Genomic DNA, 18344 nt, shown 5'->3' with positions numbered 1-18344 from the left:
TTGTCCATGCCATCTTTAAAATATTATAAATTTAGGAAGTTAACATAAAATAATAGTTCGAGCTACCTTTTAAGAATAATCCATATATATATATATATATATATATATATATATATATATATCAAAAGTGAGAATCCACCTTATAGTAAGAAATGACATGATTTATACACCATAAAATCGTTATATCTACGATTCAGATCTATCAGTTACTAAATCTTCAAAATAATCTATATAACGAATAAAATTAATAAAATGTACAAACAAGTCAATAAAAATCTACGAACAAATCAATTATAACATACGGACAATCGAATTAAATTAAGAGTCAATATATGAAAATATCCACTTTATTATAGTAAAAATAAAGTGAAAATATCCAAGCAGAACATTGCTAACTCGTCGATTTGGATCGGGATAAAGCAGGAGATTAACCCTTTGGTGGCCGATTCTTACTCTTGTATTGAGAATGGCGCCAATATGTTGTTTTGGAAGGATGATTGGCTTGGATACAAGTTAGTTGATAGACTCAAAATCCCACATTTTATGCATGAGTTTCTTAACTTCGCTGTGAAAGACTATTTCTTTGACGGTGTGTGGCACTTCTCCGCTACGTTTGTGAACAAATTTCCGGATATTGTGGCGGATATTTTATTGGTGCCTATGGGCGAGCATAAAGACTTAAGATTTTGGAAGCACTCAGTCAAAGGGGAGGTTACTGCTACTCTTGCTTTCTCTAATAAGTGTCATCGCTTTCCAATGGTTAAATGGGGCAAGTGGATTTGGGAGCCCTTTATACCTGTTCGTCGATCGATTTTATGTTGGAGGGTGTTGCATGGTAGATTGCCGACGCTTGATGTTCTTATAAGGCAAGGCATGATTGCTTCTAATGGTTGTCCTTTTTGTTTAGCGGAAGAGGAATCCATAGACCATATAATGTGGAGCTGTACGAAAATTAGTCACATATGGAGCACGATGCTGGATTGGTTTGGGAAGACGGAGCTGATTAACTGCATTGATATTAATACTTTTCTGGTTCTTGCCTGGAACGTTAGTTTCAGTCCTCAAATCATCTCTTTCTGGAAGGCGGGTATTATCACTGTCATGTGGAAGCTTTGGGATGTTCGAAATTCAGTTGTGTTTGATGATACTTGCTTTGATGCTAGAGCAGTGCTTGCCTTTGTCAAAGCTTTTTTCAAAGAGCTGGATTCTAGTATCGCGAGGATGGGAACGATCAGGAACACTTGGGGTGATTATATGATTATGAGGAATATCGGGGTCAGCTCTCGCAGGAGTCCGCCTCCTCGCATGTTAGATGTCCATTGGTGGCCTCCGGTCGGTCATTGGATCAAAGTGAATACTGATGGCTCTGCTAAAGGGGCTCCTGGACTTATAGCAGGCGGTGGAGTGTTTCGTGATAAATGGAATGTGGTTCGTGGCTGCTTCCACATTAACGGCGGAAGAGGCTTTGCTTTTGAGGCTGAACTTCTAGCTATCATTACGGCAATTAACATTGCTCATGAGCGAGGATGGTTTCATCTCTGGGTGGAATCTGACTCCACATATGTGGTGAGATTGCTAGAAACGAGGTCCAGAGACGTCCCTTGGAGGTTTTTTGCGGCTTGGAAAAAAGTGCTTTCGCAGCTCCGGGAGTTTAACATTATGGTTACTCATATTTACAGGGAAGGCAACCAACTGGCTGACCTCATGGCCAACGGAGATAGACAAGAAGGTTGGTGGCCTTTCGCGATCGATGAGATCAAGCACGCGGTTTCTCGGGATATGGCTACTCATAGCTTCATCCGTACTGTTCTTTAATGGGGGTCTTCGTTTGGATCGGGGAGTGGAATTTTGCTGGGCGTTGGTCCGTCTTTTTGCTGAGTTGCTGTTCTTTTCAGGGCTGGGATGAGTGGCTGGCGGTGGGTGGAGGTCAGTGGTTGGGGAGGCTGAGCATGGGAGAGTTGGCGTTGTGGAGGGGAAGCCTGGTTGATGGACGCGGGTGGCTGGCTGCTGAGTCGACGCTAGCTTTTCGTCGAGCACCTGGCGGGCGTTTCGAGTGGTGGTCGGGCGGCACGGGGAGTTGCTGCTGCGCTAAGCGGGAGGGGTTCTTTGGTTATTGCATGGCTGCGGTCTTCTTGGCAGCTCAGGTTGTTGGTGATCAGCAGAGCTGTGGACTTTCTGGCGACGGAGCTTCACCAGTCGAAGCTTGCAGTTTTTTGTTTCTTTGGGGTGTTTTGGTCTGTAGGGTAAAACCGGCGACGGCGTATAACCGGCCGAGTCTTTACCTTGTTTGTGTGTTCTTTGGGATTGGTGGTTTTGGAAAGTTCACGGTGACGGCATCTAACCGGCCGTGTAGTCTTCCTTTGTTCGCTTGGTTTTTTATTTTGGTTGGGCTAACGGCGACGGCATCTAACCGGCCGCTTAGCTTCTTCTGGTTGGCTTTTTGGCGACGGAGTCTCACCGGCCAATTGCCTCTGTTCTGCTGTTCTTGTTGGGGTGAGAGCTGGGATTGTTTGGGGACGATGGTTAGGCCGGAGTTTCGGAAACTTTCCCTTCCGCTCTCCCCTTTTCTTTTGTTTTCGTTCTTAGACGGGTACTCTTTTTCCTTTTAACGGTTTTTCCCTCTGGGTTTTCCGTAAAAAGGTTTTAATGGGGCTCGGCCCTTAGTTTGCTTCTTGTGCCTTCAAGGGTTTTAGGTTTTTCTTTCCTTTTTAATAGTAAAAATAAAAATTGTCCATTCACATAAAAAACATAAAATTAGCCAATTTTGTGGAAAGCTACAAATTTACCCCTGATATTAAAATTGTGCTCTATTTCTCTCTTCTCATGCACTTATCTCTCTCCGTTCTCACCATCTCGCAAACTCTTCTCTTTCTCCGCACTCATCTCTCTCACATCTCCTCCATCCCTTTGAAATTACCGCTGCCACTTGCTCCGGCGGTGCGGCTCACCGCCACCGTTGTAGAAGTAATTGGACCGGCACACCATGTGCTTCATGAACTCCTCCATCAGCTGTCTAATTTGACTAGCCGGATCTGCCGTGGCAACGAGGAGTTGTTCTGTCGTCCTCGTCGTTGATGCGGTGGAAGCTGCGGGATGAGGAGCGACTATCATCTGATTGAGCATACGGCTCATTTCCATTGTAACTGCGAAGATTTGTGGATTGGATTAGATGCACTGATGGAGGAATGAAGAAGTCAGAGAAAGAGAGAAAAAAAAAAGACTAAAAGCAAAATAAATTTTATTAAACCGATATGAATTCATATTGTTAACCATTCATTGATTTTGATTGTGGAAAAAGAGAAAGAGACCAGAGGATTATGATTGCTAATCTCGTAAAGCTATGTTGATTAATAGAGAAAAAGAGAGAGAAAGAGGTCAGAGAATTTAATAGCACATTAGCAATTATATCTGATCAAGTAAGGCTGTGGATTTGGTGATATTTTTTTGAGGATTAGAAATTGATTTTCAGGATTCCAGAAAAAAAAAAAAAAAAAAAAGAAATCGATTAATGTTCTTTAATTTACAAACAATTCTATGAATTCACAATTGAATCACTATTGCTTGAATTTGAGTTTTAAAACTTGAATTCACAACCAGCTTGACGAATTCATAACTGAATTGCTAGTATTGATTGTGAATTTGAGTTTTAAAGCTAGAACTCACAACAAGTTGTCATGTTTGTGAATTTAAGTTTTAAAACTAGAACTCACAACCAGCTCGATGATTCATAATTGATTTTCAAGCTTTATAGCTCGAATTCGCAACCAGTTGTCTTCGTTGTGAATTCGAGTTTTAAAACTATAATTCACAACCAGTTCGATGAATTCACAACTGAATTGCTAGTGTTGGTTGTGAATTCGAGTCTTAAAGCTCTAATTCACAACTAATTTCTTTAAATAAATATATAACCTTTATATTTTAAATCAAATATTTACATAAAATATATCAATCTTTAATTTGATATGCATATTTAATATTTTATAATTAATCAAATTTCATAATTTTAGTAAAAAAATAAAACAAAAAATAAGATGAAAAAAGAAATACAAAGAGAAAATCTAATCTATATATCTATATATTATATATAAAAAATCAGTTTAACAGCATCCAATTTACCGTCACCTTTCTAGCAGAATATTCCTAATATTTAACTGCTGTTTATTGAGGTTGTATGTTAATATTTATCGAAAATTAATTCATTCAGTTACCTTCACCACTAACCCACATTCACCCATTAATTACATGTATTAAATAGATTTATTCAATTTAATTTAGAGAGAATGTCTCCACTAACCTACCTTCACCATTCACCACCACGTAATATATCCAACATTATCAAAACGAGCTTGAATTATTTAATTCGGCCCATTTTAATTTTTCATATAGTCTAAAGAGATTTACGCCCATCAAATTTTTTCTAAAATAATGCTCATCTATCCATTTTTTTATATAAATTTTCATATAGTGTGACCGATCTATTCATATTACCTCACTTATATGAGGTGTGTATTAAATGAATTTTTCTTTGTATACAATATTATTATTTTTCGTTAAAATATTTTTTAATCTTTTACATAAGTATATAAAATATGACTTATATATAATTATTCTATTTTATCCTGATTATTACTTCATATTTTATTTTTAGAAATATTAAATAAAATTATTTTAGTAATAGAAAACTTTAAGATATTTTAAATTAAAAAAGTAACTATATTTTAAAATATTTAAAAGACTAATTTCACATATTATTTGTGCCGCATTAGTGCACTTTAGTGAGCATATAATGTTGAACTTTTTAATAGATGATTCATATAATTTAGTATATATATTTAATATTATTCATTCAACTTTTAATCCTTTTTTCGTATATATAGTTAATATTTTTTATATATTTTTTTAAAAAATAAACATATTTATGTGATCTAATTATACTATAAAATAGGATAAAGATATTTACTGAGAAATTACACTCATAGTTTTTATAGCTAAGTATTTATACTTTTTAGGAAAAATTGCACCTAAATACACAAACTTTGCCGAAAATCCATTTTTGACGCGATTCCAGGATTTTACATTTTAATACACCAATTTAAGAAGTTGTTCAATTTTGAATTCCGACGACCGGGATATTGACGTGGCAGCCGGAATCGCCACGTCACAAACACACACACTCCACCCTCTCTCTCTCACACCCCACTCTCTCTCTCTCTACACGTCAGCTTCCCCCCATCCCCCGATCGGACCCTCCCCCTTCTCCCACCGCGTCGGACCCTTTTTCTTCCCCCACCACCCGCCGCCACTTCCCCCACAACCGCCGAGCCCATCGTCGGAGTACCGAATCGGGGTCGTGGTCCTCAGAAACGCGTTGTCGGAGTACTGAATCGGGGAATTGCAGAGGTGAATTCAGGTTTTGGGTTTTGGATTTGAGGAGAAATCGAGCCCTAATCCCTTGTCGATTTTGTTGGTAGGGAAGGGCGGTGGAGGGAGAGAGTCGTGGGGAGTGCGGTGGTGGGGAAGGCGGTGGAGGAAGAGGTGTGGTGGTGGGGAAGAGCAGGGGCGATGGATCTGTGATGGTGGTGGGGAAAGGCGGTGGAGGAAAAGGTGTGGTGGTGGGGAGAGCAGGGGCGGCGGTGGAAGAGGCGGTGAGAGAGAGTGATGGTGGTGGGGGAAGCCGGTGAGGGAAGTGGCAGCGGGTGCGACGCGGTTCTGGGAGGGGAAAGTGGCTGACGGCGGGAGGGAGGGTTTGCGGCTGGGGGCTCGACGGCGGCGGTGCGATGCGGTTCTGGGGGAGGGGGTGGGTCCGACCGGGGAGGGGGGTGGGGGGAAGCTGACGTGTGGAGAGAGAGAGAGAGAGAGAGTGTGGGGTGTGAGAGAAAGAGGGTGGAGTGTGTGTGTGTGTGTGTGTGACATGGCGATGCGTGGCGATTCCAGCTGCCACGTCAATATCCCGATCGCCGGAATTCAAAATTGCGTCAAAATTAAACTACTTCTTAAATTGGTGTATTAAAATGTAAAATCCTGGAATCGCGTAAAAAATGGAATTTTCGGCAAAGTTTGTGTATTTAGGTGCAATTTTCCCTACTTTTTATAGCTACTTATTTATATAAGATAGATGATATGTTTTCGCATGATCAGATTATTTTAAAGGTAAAAAATAATCAATAAGTATTACTCCACGAATCTTGAGTCACTTCTTTTCGACACGGAAAATTAAGAAAATACTTGTATTTAATGTCTTAAGTGTGGTACGGCCGAAAAAGGAAAGTGACTCAAGATTCGTGAGACGGCCGAAAAAAAAAAAAGTGACTCAAAATTCATGAGACGGAGGGAGTATTACTCACAAACAAATTTCTCTTTTAAATTGTGATGTAGAATAATATTAATTTAAACGGATAATAATTTTCTCATAGCGGTCCAATGAGCTAATAATAAAAATTATATATATGTATGCGTGTGTCGTGTGTTTGTGTTTTACTAGATTTAATTCATGCTTAAATAAAAAACACAATAAAATTATAATTAATGTTTAAAATTTTCATATTGTTGTATGCATTAATTTGAAAATATTATTATTCCCACATATGCATATAATACAAAATATATAAAAATAGACTTGAAACGAATAAATTATGATTATTTAAAAAGTCGTTTAATTTCAATGCTCACCGTGCATCACACGGCAGGACGTACTAGTTTACAAATAAACCTTTAATTTTATCATAACTATAAAATTATCATTCAATTTTAAATTAATTTCAAATTGCAATCTTAATTTTTTAATATAGTATAGATTAACACGTGTACATAGTAAAATGGGCACATCTACAAATTATACGTCTGAGGAAAAAAAAAAAAGAAAGAAAGAAAGAAGGAAGAATATACAGCCAAAATCTGCAACTGCTTTGCTTGTGAGCAAATATGAATGCTCCGACATAAAGGCTTCAGAGCCCAACCGCAGCGAAGGATAATGCAATGCTGATTACTTGTGTGAAAACCAAAGTGCCCCACACTCGAAAATAGTACAGTATATTTTTTTCTGTAGAAACCACCAAAATTAGAGGGGCTTAATTTCATCACAACCACGCTGCCCATCCAGGAAACATATGGCACAGTCGATCGGGGTCGATGGCATCTTGTACGAGTTGTTGAACCTAGAGAGAGCACCAAAAAAGGAAGTGACCATAATGAAATCCTTAAAATGATCACAACCTTGTTTGTTATCAAAGTCGATCATCAACTAAAAAAAGAAAAGTAAAAAGGAAAAGGGAAAATAAAAGAAAGTGAGCTCATACATAGGCAGAAAAGGCACTCAAAAAAGAATTGTTAAGAAAGCACAATGCTGATACTGAGTTGGACAAGTACCTGGCCATGAACACTTCTCATTTCACCGTCTTCATATCCATCGAGCTTTTGTTTGACACGCAACAAGGCCCTTGCAGCATCTTTATTGCCTTCGTATGCATCTTCTTCTGAATCTTCCAAGCTGTCATCTAAATTGTCGTCTATGTCCTAGTATGGGAAAATAAACCAACATGAGAAGCCCTTACATCTACGTCGAGACCAACTAGGAACTTGCAAATTGAGAAACATAATTAGATGACTAGCACATGACAAACTTTGTAATCCAACAGCTTTCTAACCAAATAAATATAAAGGAAATAGCCCTGCACATGAGAAATTCGGCCAACTGTATGTGTTCACAACCATGTTCTAAACAATCACAGCTACAATTGACAAAAGTTGTAGAATCAGGACATCAGAGCATACAGATCCTAGTAAAATACACATAAACGCACTCCCCGTGTCATATTATTCAATAGTTTTTTCATAAATGGTGCCTCTTTTTTCCAGTAAGATGAGGAATTTTTTTTGCTTCTGCAATCTCCATATCGCATTCATAATATTGACATTCTACAACTTATTATACATATGAACCGAATAATAATATAACCTTTTGGCGCTGCATAGCCTTAAGAGGTGATAGAGCCCACTTGTATAAAGGATCATGGATAAAAACCTGCATAGAATTTCCATGTTATAAAATCATATTAAGCGTATCATTATTTAAAATAGCAATTGCATCTATCCAGTGATTGTACCTCAATAATAGTCAGCAACGCTTCTTTGTTTGTTCTCATGACAGAAAGAGTTTCCTCACAGCATCTTCGAAAAACTCCCTCCACCCCGGTTACACCCATGCCATCTATGATGTCCCTTGTCAACCTAAAAGGTACCTGGGAATGACAGTTCCAAATTAGTCGAGGTAAAATACTGAGACATGGAAAGGAAAACAGTGGAAGAAAATGTGAACACTAAAAACCAACTCTTTCAGGTGTTTTCAGCATAAGGCCTTGCTCAAATGCAACTCCTAAATCAATGTGAACGACTTCTGCTGTAGCTTGATCAATCAAAATATTTGAGGAATGCCGATCCCCTAATCCTACAATGTAACCCACCTGTACACAATGAATTAGACTTTTATTGCCATCAAATATGAGCTTATCATACATACTACCATAAGTCAAAACAAAATAATACGATGCCGGATCTTTTTCTCCAAGCAAGAATGAAACTAATGGTATGACTCGCATCGATAATAATATTAAAAGAATTTGATTACACCAAAAGACAAACCATTGAACTAGCCGCCACACTTCTTGTATATGCAAGTCTCTTCTCAAACCAATCTGCAGGATGTGAAAACCTTTCCAAGAAGAAGTAATGCATGACTGGCCTGCATTGCATGATAAGAAGGTCCAAGTTAGTTCAATCATTTAAAAATTGTGGTTTACGAAAATTCCGTGCACCTGAAATTGTTGCAGACTTCTTGGAATGCTTTGCGCTTGTTGGTTTCCTACAAAAAGAGAGCTAAAATTTAGTTTATTGCCAGAAATGGTACCTTGTTAACTGCAGGGACTATCTTGGAATATTTCAGAAGACTATCTTGTTTACGCGCTCAGTTATGTCTTCTTTTGTATAAGTGGCACACACAAGTTCAATAGAGGTCAAATCAAATCTTTTTTCATACATATGGTGCTTATTCTTTCTTTAATTATGGTTGTTCTAAACGTAAACAGGGGTATTGAAAAAATAAATAGTCAACTGGAAGGAAAAACAGATATAGAGTGTCTTTAAGAGACACAAATACAGAGCCCACTCAGAATGAACAAGAAAACATAATTTTATCATGGGAGAAAGAAAACACTTTTGGCAAACTTAAAACAAAAATTGCCTTAGTTTCCTCAAAGCATATATATTTTCATTATGATACCAAAATGAAAATGTTCCCTCAGCGGAAGATTCAAAATGATCAATGGGTACAAACAGAAACGGATGAAACTATTATAATGGAATCACACAACACATACTGTAGTCATGCGCTGCCGGCATTCCATGAATGTCCAGTCTCCTGCTCCATAGCAACCATGAGCACCTCCATTTCTAGAGCTGCATTAGGAACATCCAACATATTCAACATACAATTAAGTCTCTTTTTTGTATTGTTATCAACATGCGAATGGTAAAAATACTAACCTTCCAACAAGATAATCACCAAGAGGAAAAGTTCCATCTACCCATTCTAGAACTCCAGCACTCGGAGTAAAAGGTACAACCTGTTTTGCCCAAAAAATAAAATAAAAATGAACTTGGAGTGCATGACAAGACTCATGATGCTTTTATTAAGTATAAAAGAGGACTAGAACATTGTATATAGGGGCTACATAATAAACTGAACGCAACATATTGTATGAACTACAGACAGTGTACACTTCCCAGAAGCATTGAAGAATAGAAAAGGAGTAAGAGAAGTAATGAAGTGAGAGGAATAGAATAATACTCCCTCCGTCCACGATATCGTTTCCACTTTGTAGACGGCACGGATTTTAAGAAAGTGGTGGATAGTAGTTGACAATAGTGATATTGTTGTGAGTGGAATTTGGGTCCCACTATTATTGTGAGTGGAAGTTTATGGACCCTACTTCTATAAATGGAAGTGGAAACGATATCGTGGACGGAGGGAGTAGATTTTATTTGAGGACCAGAATGAAGAAGTTGAATCAAGCTGCTACAGTATCTCTGCAGTTGGATGATAAAATTTCATATTCATCTTCTCTTACAATACTATTATGAATTTTTATCATTCAACTGCGGACTCATTCATATAGGGTCTATCTGCTAACAGAGGAGGACCTCACAAAACTAACCAAACAAATTCTTTTGTTCAAGGCGGGAAACTACCTTGTAGGTACGTATCCTTAGTCTCCTCCTCCATGTGTCCCGATTATTCTGCAAGAAAGTGTTTACTAAACCGAAAAACTGTTCCATCACCTACAAGATAGTAATAAGATTTTGGGTAAATAGGAGCATCACTTTTTGGCCCATCGTTTGAGCGTTTTTTTCGAAAATGTCTGAACCTAAGGCTAATTACAAGACAATACCCATCGTTGCATTTTTTTTCTTGTTTGTGGGCCACACAAAAAAATCCAGCGACTGAAAGTTGATGTGTTCCGGCGGGCATCCACCTCGTCAATACGCGTGGACTATTTTAAATGAGGTGGCCAAAAAAACAAAACCACATAGCAGATCAGAGGGAAGAATGTGTAGAATGGCCACCTCATCTAAAATAGTCCACGTGTATTGATAAGGTGGATGCCCGCCGGAATACGTCAACTATTAGTCGCCGGATTTTTTTTGCAAGGCCACAAACAAGAAAAGAATGCAATGATAGGTATTATCTTGTAATTAGCCTTAGGTTCAGACATTTTCGAAAAAAACACTCAAACGATGGGCCAAAAAGATGATATTTACCCTATGTTTTTTTTAGGGGATTCAAATCTACTAATTCTCAGTCTCGAATATAAAGGGGAAATTTACAAGAGAACTATTCAATTAGCTTCCGTCTAAACAAGTTAAGTATGAGACCAAGCTGTGATTAGGGATGAATACCATATTATGTGTAAGGCCAGTAAAAATTGACAGACAAAGCTACCGACAGAGGTAGAAGTTCCAGAATCCAGAGTATACAATCAGAAGCTCTACGTTATAGCAAGACAATGCTTCTTAATTGATATTTGGTTGTATGCATTAAATAGGACTTCCCCAGAAAGAAACTAATCAATCAATATGGAAAACAAATATACAACCTCAACCACACACAGATGATTGATTTCTGCTTTCCATTTGATTTTCGTATGAGGCTATAAACAAAGGGAGTATGTTGGATGTAGAAGGTGCATTGGGACTGAAGGAGACAAGTTTATTGAAAACCAAATGTCATCCAATGCTGCGGTTTCTGTTCACTATTGGGTGTGCAAAGCAGTAAATTCACTCAGTCTCAGCTATTATAAATTTAATTCCTCAAGACCAACGCATAGTACAAGAACAAAAAATGTTTAATATTATCATTTTAAAGGCAAATGGGATCCATAAGAGAAGGCTCTCAGAATTCATACAGCATCTTGTCTCAGGTCATCATTGCCAGATTTTGCAAGTTGTCCGGTATCTGTTTCCATCAGAACCTAAGCATTCCACCCTTTTAGGGGCATTTATACCATTCATTACGCTGCATGTTTCCATTACCAAAACAAAACATCAGCAAGAAAAATAGCACATTATTGATAATGAGAAGCTCATGGAATAAAGAGCTTATGGCTTTAGGATTTCATGCATGACAGATTGACAGTCAATCAAAACTAATTAATTTCAACGTTAGTTATCATCATTACTAAAGATTATAGAAATTGACAAATATATCTGAGTCTAAAAATGTTTAATCACCATTATAGAAACCATATTACCCTAAAAAATTGTGCACTTAGTTCAATATCAAGAAAAATTTAACACTTACGTGACTGAATCCATCAACCCTCTGAAGTGGGGGAAGAACCCTTCAGGATATTGACAAGTCCGGTCAACAGGAATATTAGAAGTTACAACAGGAACCTGAACATGCATCCAGATATCTATTTACTGATTGTCTAGTAATTTAATATCTATAACCAACCAAATGAAGAAAAGGAAGACGAGTCTTACCCGGACAAGTTCCCGAACGCTGCGTAGTTCTCTTGGTAGAGGCACTCTTTTATTGGCATCCTGTTTCAAGGATTATGTATTAGTGCAAACAATTAAGAATATATCTAATAGGTAGAAGGAACAGATCCAAACAGTAGCATATGTTCAAGGAAAGATGTAAACAAAAGGCTGTAAGAAAGAATATGACCACACAACCACTTAATTACCTCCCTCTTCGTTTCCATTTCTGCGAGTTTAATATATATCTCCACCATTTGCTTCATCTAATTAACAAACACACTAAATGAAAAAAATGAAAGAATATAAGGTATGCATAGATAGTAAAATAGACCAATGAAAGCTGTACTTGTATGATGGTAGCCCCATGGTAAGATGATAGCTCTTTCAACAGATCTTCTGCAGCAATTTTCTTATCCACATCGACCACAAATGAGTTTCTACTACGCTGCTTGTCCTTAATGCGGTCGCCGTTTGCCAAGGCCAGCAGCTAATAACAAAAAGAAGAAAGAAATTATACAGTAAGTTTTAATTTCGGAATGCATACCACTAGGGTATAGCTATCATAACTTGCAAGACATTTTGCAAACCGCACATAAGTAGTAAATCAAAGGCATGTAGGTAAAACAGTAAACTGATCGCAAAATGCAGAAATCGAAGGATTGGAACAAACGGTAACCTCGATTTTCTTTTTCTGCAACTGCAGATAACGTTTATCAATACAGTAAAAACTTAATACCTGAAATATTGTGTGATAAGGATGGTCGATGGAAATTTTCTTCACAAGAGAAAGTAATGCAAACTGCAATAGCCAACAGTCATGGAGCAAGAAGGTAAAACAGAAGATTTTGAGTAACGATACAGCTAAAATAAAGTACATCATGGAGAAATAACCTGAAAGCTTGTAGGTCCAGGAGAGTCTTTTGTGCCACCTATCCTTGATGCAATTTGGTATACCAGTAGTACGAACTTATAAGATTGCACCTAGATAAATATGCACCGCACATGCAGAACATTAATCAAATCTAGAATAGGGGAAGACATAATTTTACTACTTGCCCCCCATAATTAGTGAACATTGAATGATAAAATAATATATTACTCCCTCCGTCCCAACGAAAGCGGTGCGCTTCTTTTCGGCACCGGATTTAAGGAGAATAAGATTGTATTGTAAAAGTGTATAAAGGTGTGTGGGGCCACATTGTTTGTAGTGTAAAATTATTACCAAAAAAGGAAATGCACCACTTTTGTTGGGACGGCTCAAAAAGGAATACGCACCGCTTTCGTTGGGACGGAGGGAGTATTATATTTATTGACTAATTTACCTCCTTAATAGTGCTAAGCATGCTATCCACAACGATCTGCCGATTAGAAAGACTGAACCACAGCGAAACGAGTCGAAATACCTAAAAGTGCACAAGCATGAAAGAATATAGATTAAGCTTAAGATAGGAAGTTGGGTAAAAAAAAAAAGCACACAGCTGGTGAGCCAGTAAAATAGTTGTTTAAATGACAGGTATCATGCATAAACATAGCAAGAAATTTCAAGTTACAAGAACTGAACACAATTGTCAAATACTGTTCATATATAATTATACCATTTTGCATTACATACCACATGAGATATTAGAAAAACAAAATATCAACAATTGAGTTTGTATTTCATACCACTCGGACATCATATTTCTCGCCAATGATTAAGCAACGTTTATACCCCTCTAGAGCTGTAGACAGAAAATTGTCCCTGTCTTCCTGGGAGCCAAAGGTTAAACAAACATTCAGAGTAAGATAAAACTCTATCCCGTAAACCAGAATGAGCTTCAGCTCAGTCCTCAGTCAAGTTGCAAAACATACTAGTTTCATAAATATATAAGGAGATTTAGTCTTCCATCACTAGTACAAAATATAATACCACATATCACAAACAATTAAACCAAAGAAAGAAGGTTTTAGACTAATATAATACCACAATGATTTCAAGACCTTCTTAAACAAATACTCCCTCCGTCCACGAAACATCTTCCTCGGTGAAGTGGACACAGGTTTTAAGAAAAGTTAGTTGTGTATTTGGTGAGTGGAGAAGGTTCCCACAAACTAGAAAAAGTGGTGATAGTTAGTGGGTTTATGTGGGTTCACTAATGGAAATATATGTAAATATGATGGAATTTTAAGGGTGCTAGTCAGTGAGATTATGTCCAAAAAAGGGATTAGGAAGATGTTTTATGGACGGACGAAATGGAAAATTAGGAAGATTTTACGTGGACAGAGGGAGTAATAAGCAAGATTTGAAATGAAGCTTAAAACTGATAAACCCCATAGGACTTTCTAGACTTTCACATTAATAACATAACAAGAATATAGCATGAGACTGATTAAATGGCCATGCCAGATTGATCATCAACGAGCATACCTGTAACTTTACTTCTTCTTCTCTGTCCATAGCAAGTTGCTTTTGTAGTTCTTGTATTTTTAATGTATAATCAGTTTTGTCTCCCTAGCATCCACATAGAAAAACATATCAAGTTAACTTGTCGCTCCCTTCAGGTACCAGTGCACTCCTTTTATTTTTATTTTTCTTTTGTGTATGTGTTGGGGCGGGGGGGTGTTCATCACACATGAAAAGGAAATGGGTGATAATATAAATAGTGAATACCAGTACATATTGCATGTGAACAATGCATAATGCAGGTGCACAGTCTGAAAGGAGAAAAGGTATAAGAACTTGCCTTTGCCGCACTCCTGAACCGCTTGATTAATGCTTCCAGCTCCTTCTTCTGCATGTCACAAATGTTTTTTAAGTTGCAATTTAACAATGAACTTTATGATTGTCCTTCCTACATAGACCACCATCTTCTATGAACTTCTTTATTTCTATTTTCGCAATCTATTGTGTAAATAACATACCTTGTGTTTCCGCAATCGCAATGCTACTTGCCATTCATTAGAGCCAAGTCTTTCTTCATGACTACGAAAAAGTGCATCTGCATAATGTGCAAGATGGAAATGCATTTGGTTTCTTTTTTCAATGGACAATTTGTCTGCAGACTCATAATCTTCAGCTAGATTAACAGCATGCTTCAGGTACTTCTCTAATACAGTCCTCGAGCTGCATCAGCATCACAGAGAGTCAAAGTAATTTATGAACACTGAGAAAGAAAAGATATATTCAGATGTTATATGCTAAAAGACTACCCAGAAAGTGATCTTGGCCAAACTAATCCAGTTTGTCCACAAATAATGAGACATCTGATACCAATCTCATGCCAAATTTGGCAACAAGAAAATCCTAGGAGTCAAAGATACATATTATTTCCTGGTGCCACTAGACACTTCACAAGATTGCAAGCAAAGCCTACTATTTCAGTTCAGGATATTTACTAATCACAAAACCACGAACCCCAAAGTTAGTTAGGATAATGTCATTTCAGCTGCTGCTTTAATAGTCAACACTCAACATGCATTAATGTCTCCAAAGATGGATGACACTATAAGAGAAAAAAAATACCATGTTTTTTAACTTTGCCATTTCAAGTAATTTTGTCAAGGTACTACTAGCATATCTAATGGTTGTTTGTCCTAACTAGTACATGAAAAAATCAAGCCAAGTCTATACAGCATAACCATTAAATGCAGAGGCTCATCATTACTTTGTGCTAACTATATCGACAATATATTGGCATATTACTAACTTGCTTGATCGAGTCTCTGCCAGCCATTTTCCAACTAAGCGAAATACATCTGCAGCTTCTTCATTTAGCTGATGATTTTGTGAAATATAGTCTGCAAGGTTGATTGCCAGCTCATGCTTCCCCTGAGCCCGGAGAAGCTTAGCTTCTTCTAGCTTTTAAAATAAAGATCACAAATGTTAGGACCCAATTAAAGATGAGAAGTTAAAATCTGACAGAGTGATGTATGTAGTTTATTTTCCAAACTTTTTAATCATGTGAATTAAAAAGAAAACCACCAAATTAACAAAAAAATCAAAAGAAATTCTGGAAAAAAATTCTTGTACTTAGAGAAATAAATCATGTTCCATACCAGTGCCTTATTTCAAGCTTACTTGGAGACTGAAACAACTTTAAAATTTTCCCTTAATATAGATTAGGACAAAATGAATGGAAGCCTGTAAGAGTGTAAGATTGGAGTAATGCTGAGAATATCATACATTTATTTGCTTGTCCAAATACTTAAAAATCACTCAGGCAGCAGAAACATATAGGGCATGTTTGTTTGTTGGGAAAGTAATGTGAATTGGGATTGTTATTCCCAGGAAAATGATTCCGTGGAAAATGAATCCTAATAGATTCATTATCCAATGTTTGGAAATACCAAAACTAATTTTTAAGATTATGGATTTGTATCATTAAATAAATATAATTAATCAATATATATATAAGAATTGAATTGTAATTTAATCTTCAAAATAAATTTCTCTAATTAATTTTATAGTAACAACAAAGTACATTATTAAGGTTAATTATATGATTTATAATTCTAAAATTCAATTCAATTTTTTTTCTTACATAATAATAATAATAATAATAATAATGTACAACATAAAGTATGATTTATAGTTTTAAAAAATTAAATTAAGATTTTCATAATAAAGTATGATTCATAGTTCTAAGAATTAAATTATAATTTGCTTAAAATAAATTATGAACTAATTAATCAATTAAATAATAGTAATAATAATAATAAGTATGATTCATAATTCTAAGAATTAAATTATGATTTTATTAAAATAATTCATGAATGAATTAATAATAATAATAATAATAAATAATAATAATAATAATAATAATAATAATAATATAATAATAATAATAATAATAAAATAATAATAATAATAATAATAATAGTAAGTAATTTGCATTTTATAAAATAATACAAATAATATTGAATATATATGTAAGAATCCTGATAATGAGGAAAAAGAATACCTAAGAAAAGTCAGGAATAAGAATCCTAGAAAGTTGCACTACTTTTCTTGTTTTCAGGATTCTTATTACTTTCCCTGTCTGACAAAAATTTAACCAAGCACAGGAATTTAATATTTTGGAATCAGATTACTTTTCCAGGACAGAATCCGTGCCAAACAAACAGGCCCATAATGTCAAGCAAGCTACCCGGGTTTGGACTTGATACAGTTTTACCCTTATGAATGGACATTCATTTATACCGATGCCAAAAAAAGCCCTAGAATGCCATAGTAGTTCTGTATCAGCATAGGAAGTAAAACTAGAGGCCTACAGAGGTTCATGAGTGTGAGAAGATAAAAAGAAATTCAATACCCTTCCAAGCCAGTACAAATTTGAATATTCTTCTCCCATGCCAGAGCAGAGGCACATAAACTCATGCAAGGCTGCAGCAGCCTGAGAAATCCTAGAGCCCTGCAGATGAAAGAACAAGCAACTGACTTAGTAGGCTCTGCTCTGGTCTATTCTGATAAATTTACAGTTTTCAAGAGTATACTTTACGAAGAATTGCAGCTGACTCCCGAAGATGATGGACTATACTATCCATAGAATTTAAAACCCGAAGCAAAACTGTCCTGAATGCGATGAATGGTTCCAACAAATTCATATGTAGGTCTGTCTGTTTCAAAACACACTTCCAATTTTTATGCAGCCCTTGCAACTGTATATTCAAATTCAGAAGTTAGTGAATCTTACATAGAAAATAACTTCTCCAACAGTATGTCCTCTCGGATACTGACATACTTTGAAAAGAAAAGATAAAAATAGGGACTGTAGCATCAGAGGACATGGGAATTTAAACTACTAGATAAATTTATTGTTAGCATACAGAAAGACTATAGTGTCGGATACAGAAGCTAACAGACAAGATACAGAATTTGGTGCCAACCATAGGCCAGTTCTGTGGAAGTGAATCCGGTACCTGGGTTATGAAAGGGACTTTAGGTTCAGGTAGCAATTTCACTTTGTCAGAAGAAGAATCAAAATTCCCAGATGATGATCCCCAACGTAAATCCCATGCCATGCCGAGATGATAAAAGATCTGAAACGAGAATCAGATTGGAAAAGATGAAAACATTGAAATCTCAGTGTCATGCAATAAGTAGATGACATACACTTTCATTAGACTCAGTAATTGAAGGGAATCATTTCAGCACATCAATTCCACAGACTCAATGGGGCTTTCTCCCTAACAAGCAAGAAAATGGAGATCCATAAAACTTGCTTGAAATATTTGGTACCTGAAGCTTAACAATGTTTGAGTGAATATACTCAGTGCTCTCCTTGCTTGCATGAAAGATGGAAATTAAAAGAGCCTGCGGTAGATAGATA

The 18344-nt window shown here is 36.6% G+C and overlaps 1 protein-coding gene across 1 annotated transcript in view; it reads right to left on the bottom strand.

Moving 5' to 3' along the window:
* Positions 1 to 6745: 6745 nt before the first annotated feature.
* Positions 6746 to 18344, bottom strand: part of LOC131023312 (serine/threonine-protein kinase ATM) — a 13124-nt gene continuing 1525 nt past the window's right edge. Inside the window, 28 exon segments of the mRNA XM_057952857.1 lie at positions 6746 to 7154; positions 7366 to 7512; positions 7955 to 8020; positions 8103 to 8237; positions 8328 to 8459; positions 8638 to 8737; positions 8811 to 8857; positions 9372 to 9450; positions 9538 to 9617; positions 10243 to 10332; positions 11457 to 11498; positions 11500 to 11566; positions 11852 to 11946; positions 12037 to 12096; positions 12243 to 12299; positions 12383 to 12523; positions 12773 to 12835; positions 12928 to 13017; positions 13359 to 13439; positions 13702 to 13785; positions 14444 to 14527; positions 14760 to 14807; positions 14938 to 15139; positions 15723 to 15874; positions 17328 to 17426; positions 17509 to 17673; positions 17935 to 18054; positions 18254 to 18328. Of these exon segments, the coding sequence (XP_057808840.1) occupies positions 7077 to 7154; positions 7366 to 7512; positions 7955 to 8020; positions 8103 to 8237; positions 8328 to 8459; positions 8638 to 8737; positions 8811 to 8857; positions 9372 to 9450; positions 9538 to 9617; positions 10243 to 10332; positions 11457 to 11498; positions 11500 to 11566; positions 11852 to 11946; positions 12037 to 12096; positions 12243 to 12299; positions 12383 to 12523; positions 12773 to 12835; positions 12928 to 13017; positions 13359 to 13439; positions 13702 to 13785; positions 14444 to 14527; positions 14760 to 14807; positions 14938 to 15139; positions 15723 to 15874; positions 17328 to 17426; positions 17509 to 17673; positions 17935 to 18054; positions 18254 to 18328 (2679 nt within the window). The 3' untranslated portion in view covers positions 6746 to 7076.

Source organism: Salvia miltiorrhiza, chromosome 4 (genome assembly GCF_028751815.1).
Source record: "Salvia miltiorrhiza cultivar Shanhuang (shh) chromosome 4, IMPLAD_Smil_shh, whole genome shotgun sequence".
Taxonomy (NCBI): domain Eukaryota; kingdom Viridiplantae; phylum Streptophyta; class Magnoliopsida; order Lamiales; family Lamiaceae; genus Salvia; species Salvia miltiorrhiza.
This window is presented reverse-complemented; position numbering and strand designations above follow the sequence as displayed.